The 22,848-nt window shown below is 29.8% G+C and overlaps 1 protein-coding gene across 1 annotated transcript; it reads right to left on the bottom strand.

The window, feature by feature from the left end:
• Positions 1-1,850: 1,850 nt before the first annotated feature.
• LOC149889150 (uncharacterized) lies at positions 1,851-21,955 on the bottom strand. The gene is made up of 3 exons (XM_090089194.1): positions 21,914-21,955; positions 21,638-21,721; positions 1,851-4,386 (listed from the first exon to the last, which is right to left on the bottom strand). The coding sequence occupies exons 1-3, from the start codon at positions 21,953-21,955 to the stop codon at positions 2,926-2,928; spliced, it is 1,587 nt and encodes a 528-aa protein (XP_089945320.1). The 3' UTR covers positions 1,851-2,925.
• Between the last annotated feature and the right edge of the window lie 893 nt (positions 21,956-22,848).

A 22,848-nucleotide genomic window follows, 5' to 3' on the forward strand; every position in this document is an offset into this window, starting at 1 on the left:
AGTTATGAGCTGAAATCTAAAAGATTCGATTTGTATAAATCGAAAGATTCGATTTGTATAAATCGAAAGATTCGATTTGTATAAATCGAAAGATTCGATTTGTATAAATCGAAAGTTTCGATTTGTATAAATCGAAAGATTCGATTTGTATAAATCGAAAGATTCGATTTGTATAAATCGAAAGATTCGATTTGTATAAATCGAAAGATTCGATTTGTATAACTCGAAAGATTCGATTTGTATAACTCGAAAGATTCGATTTGTATAACTCGAAAGATTCGATTTGTATAACTCGAAAGATTCGATTTGCTATAAAACTATTGCTCTTGAAAGAAATTATGAACAGGTAGGGGAATCATGTACTAAAAATGCTAGAAAAGTATTCTTGGTATGCGATTCCCCCAACTGTTCATAAGCTCTTAGGATATGGGGTGCAGATATCTGACGCATTAGAACTACCTATCGGTTTTTACTCTGAGGAATCACAAGAGGGCCAAAATAAGGAAACTTGCGAAGAATCTCCTGATGACCCTGTGTTAATATCTCTTGATCAGAAGTGATTCTGTAATGTTTAACATTACTTTTAAAAAATACAAATCTGAAAATGGAAAACCATTTCCTCTAAAGTTTTTTCTTTGTTAATGACGTAATAGCGAAATCAAGCTGTTTTTGCCAATAATAGTTCTTTCTTTTTTGTTTTAGTCCAAGAAAAGTAATATATATAATTCGGTATTTTAGTTTTTTGAATCCAAATCTTTTATTTAACTAGCATATGGGCACCTTTATGGTATATGGGCACGTTTTGTTTTCAGGAACACAATATTTGGTAATATTATATGAGTTTGGGATCCAGGAATCCAGAATTTTTGAATAGACTACAGTTAGCGCGTGATTCTAATACGCGTCCATGACAATGACACTGATAAACATACGCGCCTTAGAAACGCTTAAAGTTTATTTCTAATAACAAACTTAAGTTTTCTTACCCAAAATCAATAGTATTATTGCATCACATGTTTATATTTGATGGTCATATAATTTTTACTGTTTTTTACCTTTCTGACTCGTTGTGCGAATGCTTACAATAGTTCTGAAATATCAAGTTCAAAGTTGAGTATTCTATCGCTGGCACTTGCAAACGAATTTATTCTCACACATCAAATGAGTACTTTTGTTTGGTCGTACAGTTGAATGCTCCAGCTTCTTAAGTTCCTTAGGTTTAATGCGCATTGACTCATTAATTAAAAATTGCTTTTAGCATTGGTGTGTACAAAAATCCAGGGAAAAATTTCGCGGGATTCCGGGAAATGGGAATAAAATTTTTCCCGGGAAGAATCACTACTATTGATATCGACATAATTACTTAAAATATATAACTCTGCTAAGTAAAAGGGTTTTAAATCAGTAACCTTAGGTATAATGAGTTCATTTTTAATTGTACCTAGGTCACCAGCTAGTATAGCATGCTATAGAAATATATTTTTGCTCTTAAATTATTTAAAAGATAGTAACAACTTTGTTAGAAACATTTTGTTCAATTCAATCACATTTGAAGTTTCCAATCTTAACCCTAACCGTTCCATGTAAATAGCATTCAAGTGAAAAAATTGTGACTAAATCGAAATAGTACTGATAATTGATGTCATTTTCTTTTATTTAATACAAAAAAAACAAATAAAGCAAAATCATAAAGATTATGACCGTAGATGTTAATTTAAAACACTGCCCTAAGTACAAGGACAATGAATAGCCCTTTGTACAAGGCTAGATACAAAACAAGATCTATCAAAAAAATCCAAACTAAGGGAGACTTATGTAATGCTGCAATTAGTAGTTATTATTCAAAACAAAATTAATTAGTAGTTATTATTCAAAACAAAATTAATTACTTGAATTAAAAAAAAAACGTTTTACTTGGAATTGTCATATAAAAGTGATAAGAAACAAAACTTTACTTTAAACCATTAAAAAATGTTATCTGGTTATAACTTGCGGCAAAGTCTTTAATTGCTTACAAAATGGTTATAACCATTTTGTAAGCAATTAAATGGTTATAACCTTATATAACTATATAAGCTTTTATTGATATGTGGTTGGCCAGAAATTTCTTTATAACATATAGCAAAGCTGTAATATGTCATGATTACTTATTAAAAGTCCAAATAATTCATAATTACTTAATAATAACATTATGGTCAAAGGAACTACAAACCTGGGTGAAAGGTACACATATATGTTCAATAATTGACCATTTGATTGCTTTTTTAAAAACGCTCAAAAATGATACTTTTTGGTTGAATGAGAAAAATGTCAAAAGTATAATTTTTGCGGAAAATAAAAGAGAATAACATAAACTTTGAATGGTATAAATTGATTCAATAGCCAAGAAAAAAAACGCCCGGAAACAAAAAGTGGCCAGAGGTACGACAAGTTCCCCTATTCAAGTAAAAAAAAAAATAGTAAAGTCACAAATGTGAGAATAAAACAAAAACATATTCCGCCTTTTTTTTTTAATAAACACGTAATAAAGTTAAAAGCTCTGTAAATTTATTCTGCACGTCTTTGTTTTCTTAAATAAATTTTATCTTAGAGTTGCCTTTTTTTTGGAGAGCTGTGTACAAGATAACATTCCTATAATGTTAGAAAATTTTATTTTATAGGTTATTAATTTATTTTTTTATATTTCATAGGTTTTATTGGTTAGAAATATATTTTTCAAAAGATTGATAATGGGTAAAGTTATATGAAGCATCTTTTTTTCGTTTTTGAAAATGATAATAAGAAAAATAATCGTGTGCAGCCAAAGAAACCATTTTACTAAGAAGATTGTGAGTATGGATATTGTGGTATAAATCCAGACCATAAAAATACTTCAAAAGGTCAACCAACTTAAAAAAAAAAATATGTAGTCATAAAATTGTAGTGCTAAAAGATTGGATTTGGATTTAGCAAGTACTTTCTTCTTGCCATCAATAGAAAAAAACAACAAATGGTTATTGCTACAAATACCGACGCAAATACCTCCACGTAATCAAACATAAATGCAGCACTTGAAAAAGCCAGCAAAGCTCCAGCGGAATGCATTGAGTTACGAATACCGTCAACAAAAGCTTGCTCCTTTGAACTAACAAATTTGGCCAATGTACTTGTGAGAAAGACATCGGGTATAATACCTGCACCAGCAAAACATATCATGTAGATAATACCAAAAAATATAACCAATGCTTTAGAATGACTATAGGTTAGAACGATAAAACTTATATTAACAATGCCAAGTCCTAATAATCCAATCAATACCGCTGTAAAAACTTTTTCATCAGATATGGGCTTACACAAATACAAAAATAATGTAAGAATGCTAGCTGTCCCTGCGCCAAAAACGCAAATGTTTAGCTCTAGAATGGACAAATGTAATGTCTCGATAACCAGTAACGGTAGCCACATATCGAAAGTAACGATAAAAAATATAGTAAAAAAAGAGCAAAACAAAATTAAAGAGGAATCAAACGACGTAAACAATAGTTTTAGAATTTTGAAGATGCTGATGCGAGTTGATGGTTGATTGATCAAGTTTATTTGAAGCTCATTTTGTTTTGAATAACTAACCAACGGCAACTTTTCATTAGAACCTTCGTAAATCTTGATTTCATCCTTTGAAAATGAAGGTAACTTACATGTGTGTTTTGCCTCCATTTCATTTGATGTTTCTCCTTTAGAAACTTCAGCATTATTCTCTTCATTTTGTTTTAAGTCGAATTCTTTTGATAAATCGTGAATCATAGTTAAACTCAATATTTCCATGATGATGGAAACGATGGCCATAAAAACCCCAATAAAATTGACATTCTTTATGTGCCAATGTCCGAGGTAGAAATCTATGTTTGAAAAGAAAAAGTTAATTCCAGGGCCTAATATAAATCCAGAGTTAAATGTTATGGACAAGATTGATAATTGATAAGTTGTTTCACTAGACGGGTAACTTCGAACTAATTCGCCGCACATGACCGAGTTTAAACCAGCACAACCTGACAAGAACCTTCCTGCCACCAACAGCCAGGGTGAAAAGTAAAGGCTGTATAATACATTTCCAACAATCAAGAAGCAATTACAAATTAGAAAAGTGATTCTGACCATACGGGTTTTATCAACCAATCTTCCGATAATCGGAGTTATAAAAGTCAAAGAAAGCAAATAAGCTATCGATACAGCTGCGTAAAAGAACTTTGGAGATGCTTTGTTTACCATTTCTTTAAGATACAACCATAGAGTCAAAACAGTAAGACTGTATTCTATTCCTAGAATTAGGCTTTGAATAGAAAAGGCAACTGTGGTGTATTTTCTTTTGAGCAGCCATTTTTGATGATGGTGAGAATTTTGCGAAGAGTCCTAAAAAAAAATTTCTATAAGTTCTGTAAAAAACTTTTTGGTATAAAAATGTTTTATTAGCCCTAAACAAAAAACAACGAGCGTTTCAATAAGCAATTTTTGCAAGGATTTATGAACGAGTTTGTAAGTGAGTGGGGTAAAAGTGAGCAATACCCTTCTAGCTAAATGTGATTTATAGTTAAACCAGAACTGGGCTTTAAAAAGCGATTAGAAATTTCGTTTCAAAATTTAAACACATAGAGAAATTTTATATGAGCGCAGTAAGGCCTTGTATTATACTCAAACGTTGGGCGTTTCATGTCGGTTATCAGCAAAAGGATGAAATAAACAAGAAATATTCTGCGCGGTTTTAAACAAAACATAAAACATCCGAAGAGTTTTTTGATAGGAACCATTCTATTAAGCATCGGCTATACCGCACCTGCGGTAAAAAGTTTTCGGTAAAATGCGGTAAAATGCGTAATAGGCATTTTTACCGAAAAACGGTAAAATTGTGTATTACGCATTTTTAAGACGTAAATGTAGAGAGTTGATAATGAAAATAAAGAGGCTTATAGGTCCAGTACCATAAGAGGATATTTGCAACATTTTACCGTTTCTGGCGGAATGTAAGCGATGCTCTGATTCCTGTAGTCAATGTTATAAAACATTTTCTAGCCTAACGCTAGAAATGTTGTAACTACGATGGAAATGTTACGCTACGACTATTTTACCTTGACCAAGTTTTTCAATGTTTTAAATAATTTTCAGCGTATCGCATCGTATCGTTATCTTTTCGTCGTTTGTTTCAAGCGTGTTATAGGATTACAACTCTATGAGTTGAATTTTTTAGATGTCTGTGATTGGCGGACAAATCAAGGTTTTTTGTCTTACAATAACAATAACAATTTATAAATTGAAAAGGTAATGATGATAATTCCAAAGTCTTAAAATGTTTTTATTTATCATTAAAATATATAATATAAACCAGTTAAACTTTTACTTTGAATCTCAAATGGCAAAGAATAAGCTTTGTTTTATTAGTATTAACTTTTGTTAAATTAGAGGACGCCACTTACCTTCTAATACTTAATCAAAACAAAAAAAACACATATATATTGCACAGAGCCATATACCATTACGACAAAAATTTGAACTTACGCTCGACTTTTTGTTGTGCAGTTTTGAGCGTAATTTACGATGCTTCCAGCGTAAGTTACGCCAAAAAAGTTTTATGAAATCGATTTTTTTGTTTTTACGCATGAAACAGCGTAAATCACAAGCGTAACACGTTTATAACATTGACTACTGGTCTCCTGAAAAGCAGGTGACCATGTATAAAGTTCAAAAAGAACAGTAAATGACGTTGAAGAGCGTGATCCTAAAGTTGCAGAGTGCCTACATAACTTTATGTAAGAATTTGAGAAAAGCCTACTAAATAATGATATTGGAGTCAAATACTATAATGTGGTTTCACTTCTGCACCCATATTATAGAGGATATACACTTAAAAATAAAGCAAACAGTGAAGAAGGGAGGGAAGCCGCCATCAAGGAATTGGTTGAGAATCACTCAGCCACAATCAGGTTCTATGAGTCATTGGTTGATGATTATACTTCGCTAAAAACATCAGTCCTTGACAAAGCTATGGATCTAGTGTACCTTGAGTTTTTGAAAGACAGGAGACAGGTTTCAGCGCAGTGCCCTGGAACTTTTCAATCATGCCAATAAAAGCTCAAGCTACACTTGATGCTTGAATGTGAATAGTATCAGACAATAGCCTTACCTGAAAGGAATGTGGATGTTATTGAATATTGGCTGCAAGATAAAAATGAGTTACCTTTGCTAGCTGGTTTGACTAGAAGTTACTTGGCTGTACCTGTGATTTTTGCACCACCAACTGAGAAGACTCACCAACAGGGAAGATCACAAAGTCAAACTAAAACTACAAAAAGAGATGCACCTAAAAAAGCTTTTCCTAGTCAAATATCAGAAACTAAAACTGGTCCTGAACCTAAAGAGCAACAGCAGCTGCACCTTGACACTCAAAAGAGTCAAGGACTCTAGTTCAACAAGAAGGGTATGAAGGAACTCTAGGTGAAGACCAGACTTAAAGTCTCTCATTTGCTTATTCCAACAACACTCCGACAAACACAAAGTAGTAGCACTTGCCAAATAGCAAAGTTGATTAATGTAATGAAGTCAAATAGGATGGAGAATGAGAAAAAAAGTACGGAGCATCTCAGCTTGCAAATATTTCATTTGAGACAAATGATGATATATCTGATGATTAATTTTTTATCAACAACTTGTATGTTTAAAGCTGTAAATATAAAATTTACTAATGGAACTACAAAAAGAAATTTAAAATATGTTTTTTTAGTTTTTCGGTAATCAGCAAAAAAAGCGGTAAGTTGTTTTAAAAAGCGGCAACCCTAACTACCCTTAGATTTTTGTGATTATGATAATATAAGTTTTTGGGTATACTAGAAAACAATTTATAAAGCAAATAATGCACTTTTGTAACAGCTTTTAAAGAAGAGTTTAACAGTTTTTTTTCTAATAGAATATATATATATATATATATATATATATATATATATATATATATATATATATATATATATATATATATATATATATATATATATATATATATATATATATATATATATATATATATATATTATTATTATTATTATCTTAATAAACACCATCGCACGATACGACGATAATTATTCGTCACTTTGTCTACATTATTACGTTCTAAATTCGGCCTTTATTTGTAATCTTCAATTAATTTCATATAATTATAATTTTAATGGCGGTGTTATTTCTACTTCAAACCAGGGCCCAATCCTATAAAGCTTGTTACTCAAAACGCAAAAAAATGTCTAAGGGCCTGTTTATAGGGCTAGCCCGTTTGCCGAGCTAGCCCGGAAAACGAGCCAGTTTAAAAATAGTGTTTATATGAATTTTTTGCCAAAAAAAAAAAAATGATATCGAGGTCAGCCTGGCTTTTTCTAGCAGGGCTGGCCTCTTTATCGGTAAAATAATAACTTTAAAGATGGCGGCTAGCGACAAAAAAAAAAAAAACATTACATTTTAAAAATATGCTTAACTGGTATTATAACACAAATAATGCTTCTTAAAAGCCTAATTGTGTTATATAAGCTTTACAAATTTAAGTTTGATAATTTTTTAAATATTATTCTTTTACGAAAACGATCACAATCACTTCAAAAGATGAAACAAGCAAGAGAGAGGTGCCTTAAAAGAAAAAATCGTTGTTGCTGGTTTAAAACTGGCAGAACTGATTTATGGTGGCATAATATAATAACTGGTATAGCTCCCATTGATGTATGAAAAACAAATTTTAGCCTTTCACGGTTTCTTTTCATGAATTTGGTTTCAGAATTAAGCCCTTATCTCCTGACCCTTTTTCGCCAAACTCTAGAGCTCTATCAGCAGATAAAAAAGTAGCTATTACTTTATATTACCTAAAAGATACTGGATCTTTGGTAAATATAAAAGAAAAACAACTAAAATTTTAAGTACACGGAAGTTGTTAGTTTTATTATTAAATTTATTATTTTACGCGAAAGCTTTCAAATTTAAAAAATGTAACAGTTTATACGCATGCGTTCAAATTTATATAAGAAATTAACCAGCCCGTTTGCCGAGATCTCGGCAAAAAACAGTGAGATCTCGCTATCCGGGCTAGCTCGTTTATTCATATAAACGCAAAATAAAATTAAGTTAAAATATTGATGACGTCGATATCTCGGCAAACGAGCCAGCCCGCTTTCCATATAAACAGGCCCTAATTAAGAAAAATTTTTGTGTAAATTAAGATATTGTATAATTACGCAAAATTTAGACTTCGCAGCAAATTGTTTTGCGTGAAAAACTTTTCGTATTTTACTCAAAAATTCTGCGTAGTTTTGTTAATAAGATTGCAGTTTACGAAAATTTTTTTTGCATAAGAAAAACCAACGGCCTATCCTATAAAGCTAAAAATACGTAATTTACGCAAAAAAAAAAGCGGATAGCAGTTTACAAAAAGTTGCTTTGCTTAAGAAAAATCCTGTTTTTTTTGTGTTAATTACGCATTTATCAGCTTTATTGGATTGAGCCAAACTCTTATTATTACGCAAGGTAACGTTAATTAATTTACGTTACATTACTTAGCATTATGAAAAACATTTTTAAAACTTGGCGAATGAGATTTTTCTAAAACTTTGACTTCGAGTTAGCGCACTTTCCGTTGATTTTTAGGTTTATGTTTTGCATTTTTCTGAATCAGCATAAAATTCTCTATCATAATTAATCGTAAAAAAAAAAAGAAGGGGAGTGAGGACTGCAGTGGCGTCCGAAAGTTAAGATTCCAATGCTTCATTTACTAGTTTGGTTTCTCCTCAAAAAGTTCTTATTAGATTATTTTATTACAACCTGCATTTATATTTTCAAAATCCAAATTATAACAAAAAGTTTAAGTAATACTAGCGTTATGCATTTTTACAAAGTAGCGATTTTCATAAAGTAGCGATTTTTATAAAGTAGCGATTTAAAAGAACATTGATAACGAAAAACAGCCAACAACAACAGTTAAGATCTTGTGATCTACCAGTAGGTCTATTTGTAATAAAATTTAATGAGCACTATTTTAATTTTGGTATGTCAATATTTAAAGAAACTAACGAATATAGAGTAATAAAAAGTCATTCACTCATGTAGGAACAAATGCAATATCTTACCATTAAACGATATTATCAAACGGCATTCCAACATTATTGTATGGCATTCTATAGATCAAGGTTCATTAATATTTTAATTTGTATATTACGCCATAAATTCAGCGGTTTTATGTAACAACTAAAATAGCCGTATTTCAAAAAACCAAAGGATTATATGAAAAAACCATGAAAACAGCGAGTTTTTTAAAACAGGTTTTACTAGTTTTCTTTTGATTAACCTTTGTCTCAGAACCAGTGTCGTATCTAGGGTAGGGCAGGCAGGGCACGTGCCATGGGCGCCAACTTCTGAAGCCGTTCTGAGTCAGAACGGCTTCAGAAGTTTCGAGAACTTTATAGTTAAACTAAAATATTGACAATATTTCAAAAATATCGACATTTCAAGACAAGTGTAACTTTTTTTTAGTATACTGTAATAAAACTCTTTATGCGTTTTAAACGGCTAAAAATTTTGTGGCGTTACGAATTTATAAATTCATAAGTCATTTCTTATTTTTGAAAAAGGAGTTTTAATGGTTTCAATCAAATTTGGCATTTCACGCAATCTCTAGATTTCAATCTATGGAAGGGTTGAAACGAAATGATATAAATGTAAGGAATTGCACATTTTTTTCAGAATGTTATAAATTGGTATGCCTCAATATAATAATATTTCAAATTGATTTATTTCATAAGACTGATATAAAAGTTTGCATTAGTTAATTATAATAAAAAACTAAACGCCGATTTTTAATTAAAGGAGACTATTGAAAAATAAACGTTATTTAAGCCGTAAAACCACGTAGTTCCGGAAGGTTCGTAATTTCAGACAGTTCTTTTTGTTTCAGGAGAAAAAAAAAAAAAAAAAAAGAGCAAATATGTCTCAAAACATTGAAGAAGTAAACGGCCGAAACCGAAAATTTACTTTTACGCGTTAGTCTGGTTCGGCTACGGTTTCGATATCAGTTTTACTCAAATTACGGCGAATTTCAGAAATATTTTGGAAAGTATCTATTAAGTACATTTCGGAAAATGCCTATTGGGTTTATATCCGATTCCTTATTGTTTATTGACTAATTAAACTATTTTTAAGCGTAAGTTGAAATAATTTTTCTTGTTACATGTTAAAAAACCACCGTGAAAATGTTTAACCAACAACACTTAGGACCGTTCAAGTGAAAACAGAGCAGTGTTTAATCGTAGACGTATAAGAGATGGACGTACAACCTATTGTTTTACATCAAAGAGGCCGCAGAAATCAGCGAGCCGTGCGAGTTTCCGATAAACTCTAAATATTCACCTTTCAACAAAAAAATCTACTCAAATGGCTGCCCACACTTTTAAAACAGAAACTCTGATCACGTGGTATTAGTTTAAACTTATAGCATTTGTTTAATAAGACTGTTCAAGATGAAGTAACTACTTCACGCGTTGACAAATTACAAAACAAATTACACCGAGGTTAAGGAAATTAGTTATCGGCACGAACAGATTTTATCATTTTTTTAAGATGAACATTTCAAGACGAATATTTGTAAACTTTTTAAACTTTTTTCGTGTAAACAAAACCTGTTTATGATAAAATAGAGCTGTAAGGATAATTTTAAAATGACTGAAAAAAGTATAGAGAAGTATAAAAAAGCTTAAATAAAGTTTTTTGTCAAGATCTGGCTTCATTCAATTCTTAAGTCCTTCTTTCACCAGCCTTAAGTTTGTGTCTTTTTTTAGTATTTTTTCCCATAAGTCGCATTTTTTTGCCTTGACTACTCTATCAGCTCCATAATATATATTCCACTATGCATTATTTTTTCATAGATTTTCTAATGGGCTTTTTTAAAGTTCATTTGATAAAGCAAAACCTTTTAAAAGTTATTCAAATTTATAATTATCTTCCAAAACACGGCCAGATATTTCATATTTTCGTTTTTCATATTTCATATATTATTTCATTTGTCATAAAAGGCACATAACAACCCTTTTTTTTTTTGTAAAATAAAAATTAGTTTACATATAGCTGGTTAATCATGTTATGTTAATATTTAATACTTAGCTATTCTTGCGGTTTGCCATGAATTGGCTTTGCTAAATTCTTTAAAACTGTTTCAAATTATTTTTTTCTTTATTTAAATTCATTTTATATATAAGTTATTTATCGTTAATTGTATATATTTCTTTTGTTAAACATAAATATAGAAAATTCTATAGTATTCATTAACTGGAAGTCTACAGCAATATAGTAGATGGAATAGTTCCCTGGTCATGAAACCATTATGCTTTAGGTACCATGAAGCGGGGTGAATTCGGACAGTGGGGTGAGTCCGGACAGAGTATTACTTATTATTCTACTTCAGTTTCTTTTAACAATGGCGCGAAGCTACAAACGTAAATTAAACTTAAAAAAGTTCTATGGAACAAGCGCTAAAGAAGATATAAAAAAAGCTCTAGAAGATCACAGTTAAGGCATGAGTATTCGAAAAGATGCTGATAAGCATAAAGTCAAAAAATCAACATTGCATGGTCGCATTAGTAAACCCACTTTTAAAAAGGCTGGAAGCCAGACAATTATAAGCAAAGCAGATGAGGTACTCATTGCTCAAATTCTAGAAGCTGTTGCTGATTGGGGTTTTCCTATCGGAAGATTGGGAGTCAGAATGATGGCTTTTGATTTCCTCAAAAGTCCTAATGGGTTAAACTGTTGCAATTTGCAGATACCTGGAAATGACTGGTTAAATTCTTTTATAAAACGAAACAATATTTATGGCAGAAATATTTATGGCAGAAATGCTTCTAACATTAAACGATCGAGATCAAAGTTAGGAGTAGAAATGATAAATAATTTTATATATACTAACTATTATTTCATATATATAGTTTTATATATACTAACTATTATTTCATATATATTAACTATATAGTTAAAATACACATATATATGTATAGTTAAAATACACATATATAGCAAATACACATATATATGTGTATTTGAAGTTTATCAATAGTTGTTGTTTTTTGTTTTGTTGTTTGAAATTAAAAAAATTTTAATAAAGCAGCTTTTTTACATAGTTAAACATTCATTTTAAAATCCATTTTAAAATGTTGAAGTTTCAACTTTTAAAATCCCAAACTTGAAGTGTCCGGAGTCACCCCATTTTTTGATTTTTAAACCGTTTATTTTTTTGCTAATATCATATTGGGAAGCTGAAAAATGAAATTTTTTTGTGTTACAATCCACGAAAATATTTCCATTTTGTATTGATTTTAATGAAACAGTTTAATATCTTCTTCGAAAATTGTCCGATGTCACCCCGTTCGACGGTAGCTACAAAACTAGTTAATATTTCGTATTATTTATCATATCTCTAGTTATACATGTACTAAAGTAGTTAAGTAGGGGAACATGGAGTAAGATGACGAATGGGGCAAGATGAAAAATATTGTTTTCTTCAAAACTCAACTAAATATGAAATCTGACTGTAGCAAAGAGGGAGGTAGATTACATCTATTAGATTTATTTATGCTTTCTTTATAAATATTATTTTCTGAATCAAAAATAATTATTAAAAAGGTTTTTCCTATATTAAGGAAAAAAAAAATTTATCTACTTGTATTTGATTTATTTCATCATTAAATCACCAACCAAAGATAAGCAAGAGTTTCTCATTCAGTTTGTTTAAATTGGAAGCCATACAAGTAGTATTAAGCTATGATAACTTTTTACCATAAACTTGTACTGTAATAACTTTTTTGTAGCTTAGTCATTGTTATATTGCTTTATTATGCATTAAAATATTTTGTTTAACATTTGCTTTAATTTTTTGTGTTAGAACTTGCTATGAACTGATTAGTAGACTTTTTTTTGCATAGCCTTATATAAATATATAGTTTGACTGTTTAAAAAATTACATAACCGTTTGTATTATATATCTTATTAACTAGAATTTATGATATCGTGTTATTTGAGAAGGTAATGGTATAATGGAATTTACTTTTTTTAAAGTCGCCATCTTGCCGGGGCAAGATGATAATTTGAGGTAACTTTGGTTAATGAGTTTTTTCCAGGCTATTTTTAATTTTTATATGGGTTTTTTTATATACATATGTGACGTATAATAATTTTTTTTCCACTTTTTGATAAAGTTTTACTTATTGAAACTGTTATTGAATAAGATATAAGTGCTTTTCAAAACATTCGTCATCTTGCCCCATGTTCCCCTAAATAATATCAACTTTTATATTGTCCTCAGCGTTACTTCTAAAAATATTAAGAATGTCTAGCTATACAAAATTAGGCTTAAAACTTGGTTCTATTGTTTTTATCTTTAATAACTAAAAAAAAGTTGATGTGACTGGTTAAACAAGACCGAAAACAGACTTTAAGAGAATTAAATTTCTATTATTTAAAGCAAAAAATTTGTAACAATGCGCAACGAGCATGGTTTGCAAAAAAACAATATTGTTGCACATCCATCTCTTATACGTCCATGGTTTAATTGACCCCTTTAAAAGCAAAACAATACAAAAATAAAAAATTTGTAAAACTAGTATAAAAAAGCGTTGTGCTACTCTATCAATCCACGATGAAAATAGCATGAGCGCAATATTGCTAGCTGAAAATATCAAAAATCATTTTTTGAATGCAAAATACAGCGAAACTAACAAAATTGGAATTGTGAAGTTCTTCCTCAGTCAGCAAGGCCGAAAGCTTCAACAACAAGAGATTTACAGTTTATATTGTAACCGGCAAACGACAAAGAAAACTTACTGTTCCAGAAAAATATTGATTATTGTGAACAAATACTTGCAATAAACTTAAATCTCTTATTAGAGATATTAGAGACGTCTACGAGAATCCTGATGTTGATCAAAGAAAAAAACATTAGAGATGAGCTCTTAGGTGGTGTTAATAGTGAAGCATGAGCCCTGTCATGGTTTGGAATTGTTTCTCCAAACTCTGAAGTTAGTGAATTAGTTAAAACTGATAATGTAATTTAAAAAAAAAAAGAAAGAGCACAACAGAATTCTCGAACAAAATGCAGTTTTCCATTTGGGCTGCGATCAAATGTTGGTTAATTCGTTTTCTAGTAGGAAAATAATCCAAACATAGCTTCAAACCTTTTAATCCTTATTACAGGATTCTTGCGCATCTTCTGAAAGTTGATCGATAGGAAGTACTGAAAAATGCTCTTTGATATTTTCTCCGTGAAGTAAGATTTTGAAATGTATGAAATAAAAAAAAAGTGCTTACATTTTTAAGAAAATGAAAATGGCCTCAACAAAGCTCCTAAAAAATGTGCTCGTAAAATAAGTCCCCAAGCTTAATGTACTGAAATGCTTAAACTTTTATCGATGAAAATATATTTTAATAATACACTAATGTAATATATTAATAAACATTTATCGATGAAAAAATATGCTTAGGCATTTCGGTACTTTAACCTTTGTATTTTGTATCCATTTTTAATTAGTGTTTTTTTAGTTTTTGGTATAACAAAAGTCAATTTTAATAAACTTTTATCTAGTTTTGTAAAATTGACTTTTGTAAAAATTATATCTTTTAGTGTAAGTTTAAATAATTTACTATTTTTATTTATTTATTAAACATTATTTTTTTATTTTTTTTGTGTCAAACGTTTGGCAGGCAAATCGAAATAAAAAAACTTTAATGCTGCCAAATAACATGTAGAGAGGTTTGAGGAAAACATATCATTTAATTATAGACCATTGGATGATTTTCTGGCAGATGCGCTTTTTTTCAATCCACACTTTAAACTTAAACACAATAAAAGTCGAGCTGACACAAATAAAGCGATTATAAAACAAAATAAAAGTAGCAGCTAAGAAAATAGATGGGAAAGAAGTCTGTGAAATAAAAGTAGCAGCTAAGAAAATAGATGGGAAAGAAGTCTGTGAAATAAAAGTAGCAGCTAAGAAAATAGATGGGAAGAAGTCTGTGAAATATTTGAAGATTTTTAAGTAGCACACAGCAGAGAAGATGTTGCTTTGAAAAATAAGAATAGGGAAGAAAAATTGGATGAATGAACAACTGCTCAAAAAAAGTTCAGAACGTAATCGTACCAAATCAACTCATTTCAAAGATAGGTATTACCCATGGCCTTCTATAATAACAGGCCTTGACATCGCGCAAGAGGCCGCAAAAACTGAAGGCCGATTAAAAATTTTATTACTTAAATCGATACACGTTTTATGAAGAGCAAATAAATGTTAGAGTGGTTGTTTTCTCATATAAATTACTAAGAAAAATAAAATTATTTGAGAAAAAACAATAGCAGTTCAAAAATCGATATATTTTGCGGTATTTCACGTTGCCAGAATAATAACAATGTTATAATTAGCACGATTTGAAGACTAAAAACATAAACAAAAATAAACCCGTTGGTAATTATTTTCTTTAAATATAATTCTGTAATTAACAAAAAGCATGAATAACTAAAAACTTAAGTATAGTGATAAAAATGATCAACAAAAAATCCATCCTACAAAAACAATCTTTTTATGTATGTATGTATGTATGTATGTATGTATGTATGTATGTATGTATGTATGTATGTATGTATGTATGTATGTATGTATGTATGTATGTATGTATGTATGTATGTATGTATGTATGTATGTATGTATGTATGTATGTATGTATGTATGTATGTATGTATGTATGTATGTATGTATGTATGTATGTATGTATGTATGTATGTATGTATGTATGTATGTATGTATGTATGTATGTATGTAAAGCCCAGTGGCACCTTAAATAAATAGAAAGCAAAATAATGACCATTGGACAAGAGTATCAGTAGGGATTTGAAGTCCACCCCTGTTTAGACTATTCAGATAATTTTCATATTTGTGATAATAATTAGTTGTATCATCATAAATTTTTATTTCACTTTTTGCATATAGCCAGCCATGTAAACTATAGTCATTAATGTTGACTGATTAACTGAGCTTTTAAGATCATGCAAATTATCTAGCAGTTCTTTTTCATCAGTAGAAGTATCTCTGTAACATGTCACAAGTATGACCATCAATGCCATCTACAGCAATATCTAGTTTTAAAGTCAGTTTGGTATGTTGTATATGTATTTTTTCAATTACAGATTTAGCATTTACAAAATAGGTACCTCCTGATCCCTGTCAAAGCTTAGAAAAAACTTTTTCAATCGATCTGCTGAAAACCAACCTAACATATTTGGCTCCATTACTTTATAACATTTTCACTACATCAATTAAGCCATAGCATGTATGTACAATTCCTATACTTGTATCTTGTGTAAGCTGTTTGACTTGTTTACCAGAAGGCTTCATAAAATTTGACAGTTCGGCAGTTTCAAGTAGTAATTGTAACTGTGGATCATCAACTAATTGGATTTATTATATTTATTAATATTTATATGCCCTACATATAATATCTGGGGTATATAAAAATTCACCTACATTAACCTTTCTCATGGCAATAAGGTGCTCAAATACAATATTAGATTGCACTGTGGGACAAAAGTATACAAATTTTGCACAAAAATATTTGTGATAATCATTTTTTTTGTTTATGCCTGTAAATGTCATTACAAAAACCCCATATTGGTTTTCATCAGAATATTTGCAAAATTAGAGAGATGAAGATTGGACTTAGTCCTGAGAAAGGATTTTGTGGGTTGGTTCCTTTCTGCATAACTCCATCCAATTTTCAATTTTTTGAAATGTTCTCAATAAAAAGTAAATGAAAAATAGTTTGGGTTTTTTATTATGGCATTAAGAATTATATTATAAGATATTATAAGTAGGTAGATATTGCAGTTATTTAATAATTAATAAATATGAAAAATTTACTGCTAAATATCTAAGTCCATGTCTTCAAAATAGTCAATAAGAGAACCTTAATTTAAATCCATGAAATTTGATTCCTCAGTTGTAGAGTCCCAATCAGCTTCTTGTTCATAATTTTTAAATAAAAGGAAATTTTGACAGCACCTGATACCTGATGTTTAATCCTTTTCATTCTCACATCCAGTTTTGCTGAAGACACTATAGGGTCCGATGAATCTAATGCTCGATAAAAAACATCAAGCAAATTACTTTTGCGAGAACACTTTCGAGAATGATACCTACGATTCTGCCTATAGTACTTATTACATGATTCAGCTCCCTCTTCACCAAAAAATCCAGGTGATAATGGTAGTGTCATAATGTTTTTTGAATGACAAAGAATTTTATGAAGAGAGGTAGGCATTTTGAACCATTTATACTTACTGATAAGGAATATGTTTCATGGCAGAAGGAACCAAGTTTTTCAAAGTCCAAATGTTCGTGACAATTAAGGGCAGCAAGAATTTTTACTTAAAAACGAGTTATACTTAAATAAATATTTTGTGCATGTAGGCTTTCAGAAGTAATATTTAATTTAAAATCAAATTATAAAGATGATCACATGCATGTATTAGCAAGGCCGTAGACAACTTTTTTTGATGTTTGAGCTAAGCAACTTTGAAACATGAAGAAAACTCCATATTTAAGTATGTTCATATATATAAGGAATGAGGATGCTACGCAAAAAATTGCGGTGATTGAAGACTGGGAACAACAAAAACCCCAAAATGTTAGCCCCCCAGCCCAAAATATGAGGGCAATAAGTCAAGTTTGTTATTTTTTTTTTAATTTTAAACTTTATTTATATTCATCAACAAATTTCAAATTTGATTCAATAATATCTTTTTGATCGGCTTTAATGACTTTATAAAGTTTATACCCCCCTCAAATTGAGGTTTTTGTGAAATTCCATCATTCTGTTTGAAATTCTATAACTCTCAAACGGGGATTTTGAGGGGTATATAACCTTAACCTTTTTGAAACCCAGAGTATTCACCTTTCATTTGGTACCAAAATAATTGATACTTTTTGATACTATAAAGAATACGGGTCTTGTAAAGCCAAAAATATGGTAATAACCCCAAATTCCGTATCTCTAAATATTTCTTAAAATGTTTTATACGTGGAGAAATATAAATCTGATCAGTTGCAATCAATTGCTAAGAATCACATTTGTAACTATTAAATATGTGTTGTGGGAAAAGCTTCTACTTGTTTGTGCAAATTTTTTGCAAGAAATATCAGATATTTTCTTTTTTTTTTTTTTTAATTAATAAATATCAATTTCGATAACCTACAATATGAATACCGTGAGAGATATTTTCAAAGTTCGTTTAGCTACAAATTTCTATAATCCATATTTAATAAAAAATCATATTTAACTTGAAAATAAAAAAATTGTGATTTTTGATTTTTGTGATCAATTTTTATTATTTTATCCCATAGTGGATTGGTGAGAACTTTCTAAAGACTTTAAAAATCAAACTGCTTCAAATAAAGCAGATTTTGTTTTGATTAATGTTAACCTTTTTTTAGTAAAACAAGAAATATTACAAGTGGTGCCATTGTGATAGATGGTGAGTTTAACGGTTGTTGTTTTCCATATTTGGTTACAAAAGGTGCATCATCTGGCCAATGCAGTCGACATACTGCTGTGTAGTCAGAGACAATAAAATCTGCTCTTGGGATTGCATCACTCACCTTTTTCTTTCCCCTGAATCCTTCAGTAATTTATAAATCGAGATTTTCTTTTCAGTTGAGTGATAGTTCGACTTGCAGTATACAACATTTTAAAGGCATTTTTTAAACTGGTAAAACAACTTATCATTAATTCGACATTTTTAATACATATATATAAACTGTCAGTTATTACAGAATCCAGTTAGCTGTTACGTCCTAAAGTTGCTTTATATAACTTATCAACCAATAGAATTTCATAAATTACTAAAAAAAAAAGCGCAATCCAGACGTCGTTTAAAGTAAAAAATCAAAATGTAAAAGGAGTATTATAAATTGGCCTTCAGTCAAACAACTTTTTTGCGTGATGTCAAGGCCTGTTATTATAGAAAGCCGTGATATTACCTAATTGTCCAAACCAAACTAATTCTAAATTTCAAAGTCCTGAACTAAATTTACTCTTCAAATTTGTAAAAGAAAACATATATATATATATATATATATATATATATATATATATATATATATATATATATATATATATATATATATATATATATATACATAGATACATAGATACATAGATACATAGATAGATAGATAGATAGATAGATAGATAGATAGATAGATAGATAGATAGATAGATATAAAATATACTTAAAAATATATATCTTTATAAAAAAATTATTCCAGTTACTTTAATCTACATTTAACGCTGTCTTTCACTAAATTTTCAGTCTCTGATTTAATCCTTCAAAAATATATGCTTTTACAGCTTTCGACATAAATAAAAAAAGTGGTACTCCAATCTACTTTGAAAAAGAACATGGCAGAATGTAAAACTAATGAGGAAGACGAAATATTGACATTCGATTTAAAAAAAAACAACTTATTTTCTTCCTAATGTAATGTGAGGAGGGATTGGAAATGAGAAAATTATAAGCATCGTCTTTATGTTTTTACCTGACTCAAACATATAACATTCGATCGAAGAGCGAGTCAACCAAAACACCAATCAGACAGACATGTTCATTTACATGAAAAATAAATGTCTCACCATTAATGTTTAAAACAGATTTCGCAAACACGACAAGAAATACAATGAAATTAGTTTAACTATAAAGTTCTCGAAACTTCTGAAGCCATTCTGAGACAAAGATTAATCAAAAGAAAACTAGTAAAACCTCTTTTAAAGTACCATGACTCAGAAGTTGAAACAAATGTTTCAAACGAGCTCGAAGAAAAAAGAAGGCTGTCTATACGAGAAATCAAGAAATATCTGCCGACAGACAGAAAAGGAACAGTTGAGAAAAATCTTACAGATTTATCTTTAACGGAGAGTTTTTTGTAGAGCTTTTATCGAGACAGTTTTTGAATATGTAATAAGGAAGAGTTTTTGAATAAGTTTTTATCATCGGATTTTAGAAAAGGGTTTTTAGGAATTTTGAGAAATTCTCCAAATGAAAGAATCTTATGAGAAAAGAATCTATGGAGATTGTAAAGAGAATCTTTTGAGAAGAGTTGGTAAGAAAAAAATTGAGTGACTTTAAATGTGTCATCATCTGTATTAAGGTAAAGTTACTTGAATAACTTAATGTTAACAGAATATATATTGATTAGAAATAGTTGAAATTATTTATTTTGTATAATAAGTAAGAGAATAAAAACTGGTCGTAAGTATTATTGTTTTTGTATCCATTTTGTTTCAGGCAATATTATTATCATTATATGCGTTAATTACTGTTATTGAAAAATCTCACGCTCCTACCACGCCCCTATCACATCTGCGCTTCACACTCACAACCCTACCTCAAGGGAGTAGTTTATGAAGTCAAAACCAACATTAAAAAAGGTGGTGAAGGATGATGACCCATACTTCGAGAAGTTGAAGTATTATTTTTAATGGCATTAGAATTCGTCATTATTTGCTTCATTATGATATTAAAAAAATATTTGAGTTAAATGCGAACGTTTGGCATTTTTATGTTATCCAGATATAGGGATGAGAAAACTAATACTTAATCAATGGTGAAATGTTTCGTTTGATATTTTGTTTGATTCACTTTGTTTTTTATTATTTTACTCTAAAAAATTCTTCTGAAATTTGAAAAAATAAGTGAGTTAAGAGTCTTATTATTTCAAAAAATTCAAAATTAAGCTTTTAAGGCACCGAGAAATATGCAAAATTAAAGTTGTTTAGCTAAAAATATTTACGAAATCTTTTTTTAAAAATAGCTTTATCTTTATTTTAAACATACTTCAACTTGCTTTATACATTATATTCTACACTTGCTTTCAACATAATATTCAAGCTGACACTAATAAAAAGTCACTGAAAAAATAATTTTTAATGTTACATTGCGTTTATAGATTATGGTAAATGCAATTTAACATATATTTAATAAAAAAACAAACTCTTACCATTTAGTAATTTTTGCTTCTTTTCTCAAATGCTACTTAATAAGTTTCTTTTGTTACTTAGTTAAGGAAATTGCTAACGACAATGAAGTTAAATTACAGGTCAATAAAGACTATTACGCATTTACTTAACGTATAATTGAATTGGATTGCGGTAGTTTCATAATTCTTATAAACAGGTAAAGTCCTGGAATTTCCAACAGATTATTTGTTAACCAACTAATATCGCAACTTATATAGAAATTGAACTAACATTCATTTAATAAACTTGCAGTTATGAAATCTCAGTGCATTTTCACCAAACTTTCGAACTCTTGCGCAGCGTAACCTTTAAGGTTACGGAAACCATACGTTCATGTACGTTATTTACATGAGCCAAAATGAATTCACCAAATAATTCGCAGAATTTCCGTAAAGTTAGGGTTGCGCATGAGTTGCGCTGAACTGACGCATAAACTCACGCAAAGAAACAACCGACTTGATTTTTTTTAAAAAAGATTTCGTAATTAAAAAATAAAAAAAACGATATGAACTAAGATCGTAATACTTAATAAGACACGTACCGTTTTGCAATAAAGTTGTGAAGAAGAACATTTATTTAATAACAATAATATTTCATCTTTATAAGATGCTATATCATAATGATGCTGTTATTTTTTGTCAATATCTATGATTACTGTTTACCCTTATCATAATATATGTAATTTATCTAAGTTAAGATCAATAACACTATATCGATCTGACAGTAGAATTAACCCAAACGGTTGTAGGGATGAGTGCTGCCGATTTGGATACGCAAGCTGAGTTTACGAATGCTCTTTAAACACGCATAAAATGACCGATATATTTTTCTGCTGACGTTGATTTGAGTATTGAAGCATTTTATCTAACACCTCATCTCATCTCAACTTTCCTCTCGCGCCGGGTTTCATTTTTTAAAAACAATTTGTAAAAATGTATTCATATTAGTGTGGAAGCCAGGAGCAAGGGGGAGGAAGATTTTTCTTAAAAAACTTTGATGACTAAAACTGGGCAAAAAAATTTTCATAAAATTTTATTTGAACTTTTTTTGAGCTTTCAGATTTTTGTTTTGCTAAAAATGGTTGCCAGCTTTTGTTTAGTTGTGGAGCTAACCAATATTTAGTGTGTTCCAGCTGATCCAACAGGTAGAAAACAAAAGTACAGTAACTAAAAGTAAGATTATTTACGAATTATATTTAGGTAAAGAAGGATAGGAACTAACTTTTCCTATTATACGAGTAGAGTCTAAAATGAAGTAGTAGAATAGTAGAGTCTACAATGAAGGAGAAAGATAAACAAGTTTTTTTTTTGTTTAATTTATCATTTATGGGGCCATTTCCTTTAACTTCTAGACGGGCTAATGAAACGATTTTAGAGAGGAAGCTGGATAGGGATATTGACAGAAGAGTGATTTATTATGAAGTACTTATATACGATTTAAAGATGAAGGCAATGCATTTATCAACTAAAGTAAGTTTGCTGATAAGTTGTCATTGAGTGAGTTTTTGACCGACACATGGTATTCTAGATCGTTAATAAATGCGGTCAAAGTTTTTTTTTTTGAATTTCTAGAAACAACCCGACCTAATGTAACAAAGTTTAAGACCTGAAGTTCAGTCCGAAAAAAAAATATTCAGTTTTACTCAACCAGTATTCAGCCAGTAAGGTGCCTCATTTAAAAAAATATGGTTATTTTAGCGATATGTTAAAAATATTAGCGAAGTGCATACTTTTAAAAAAATTCTTAAAAATT

This window comes from Hydra viridissima, unplaced genomic scaffold (genome assembly GCF_058129835.1).
Source record: "Hydra viridissima isolate aposymbiotic clone 2 unplaced genomic scaffold, HvirCarnegie_v1 scaffold_5, whole genome shotgun sequence".
Lineage (NCBI taxonomy): Eukaryota > Metazoa > Cnidaria > Hydrozoa > Anthoathecata > Hydridae > Hydra > Hydra viridissima.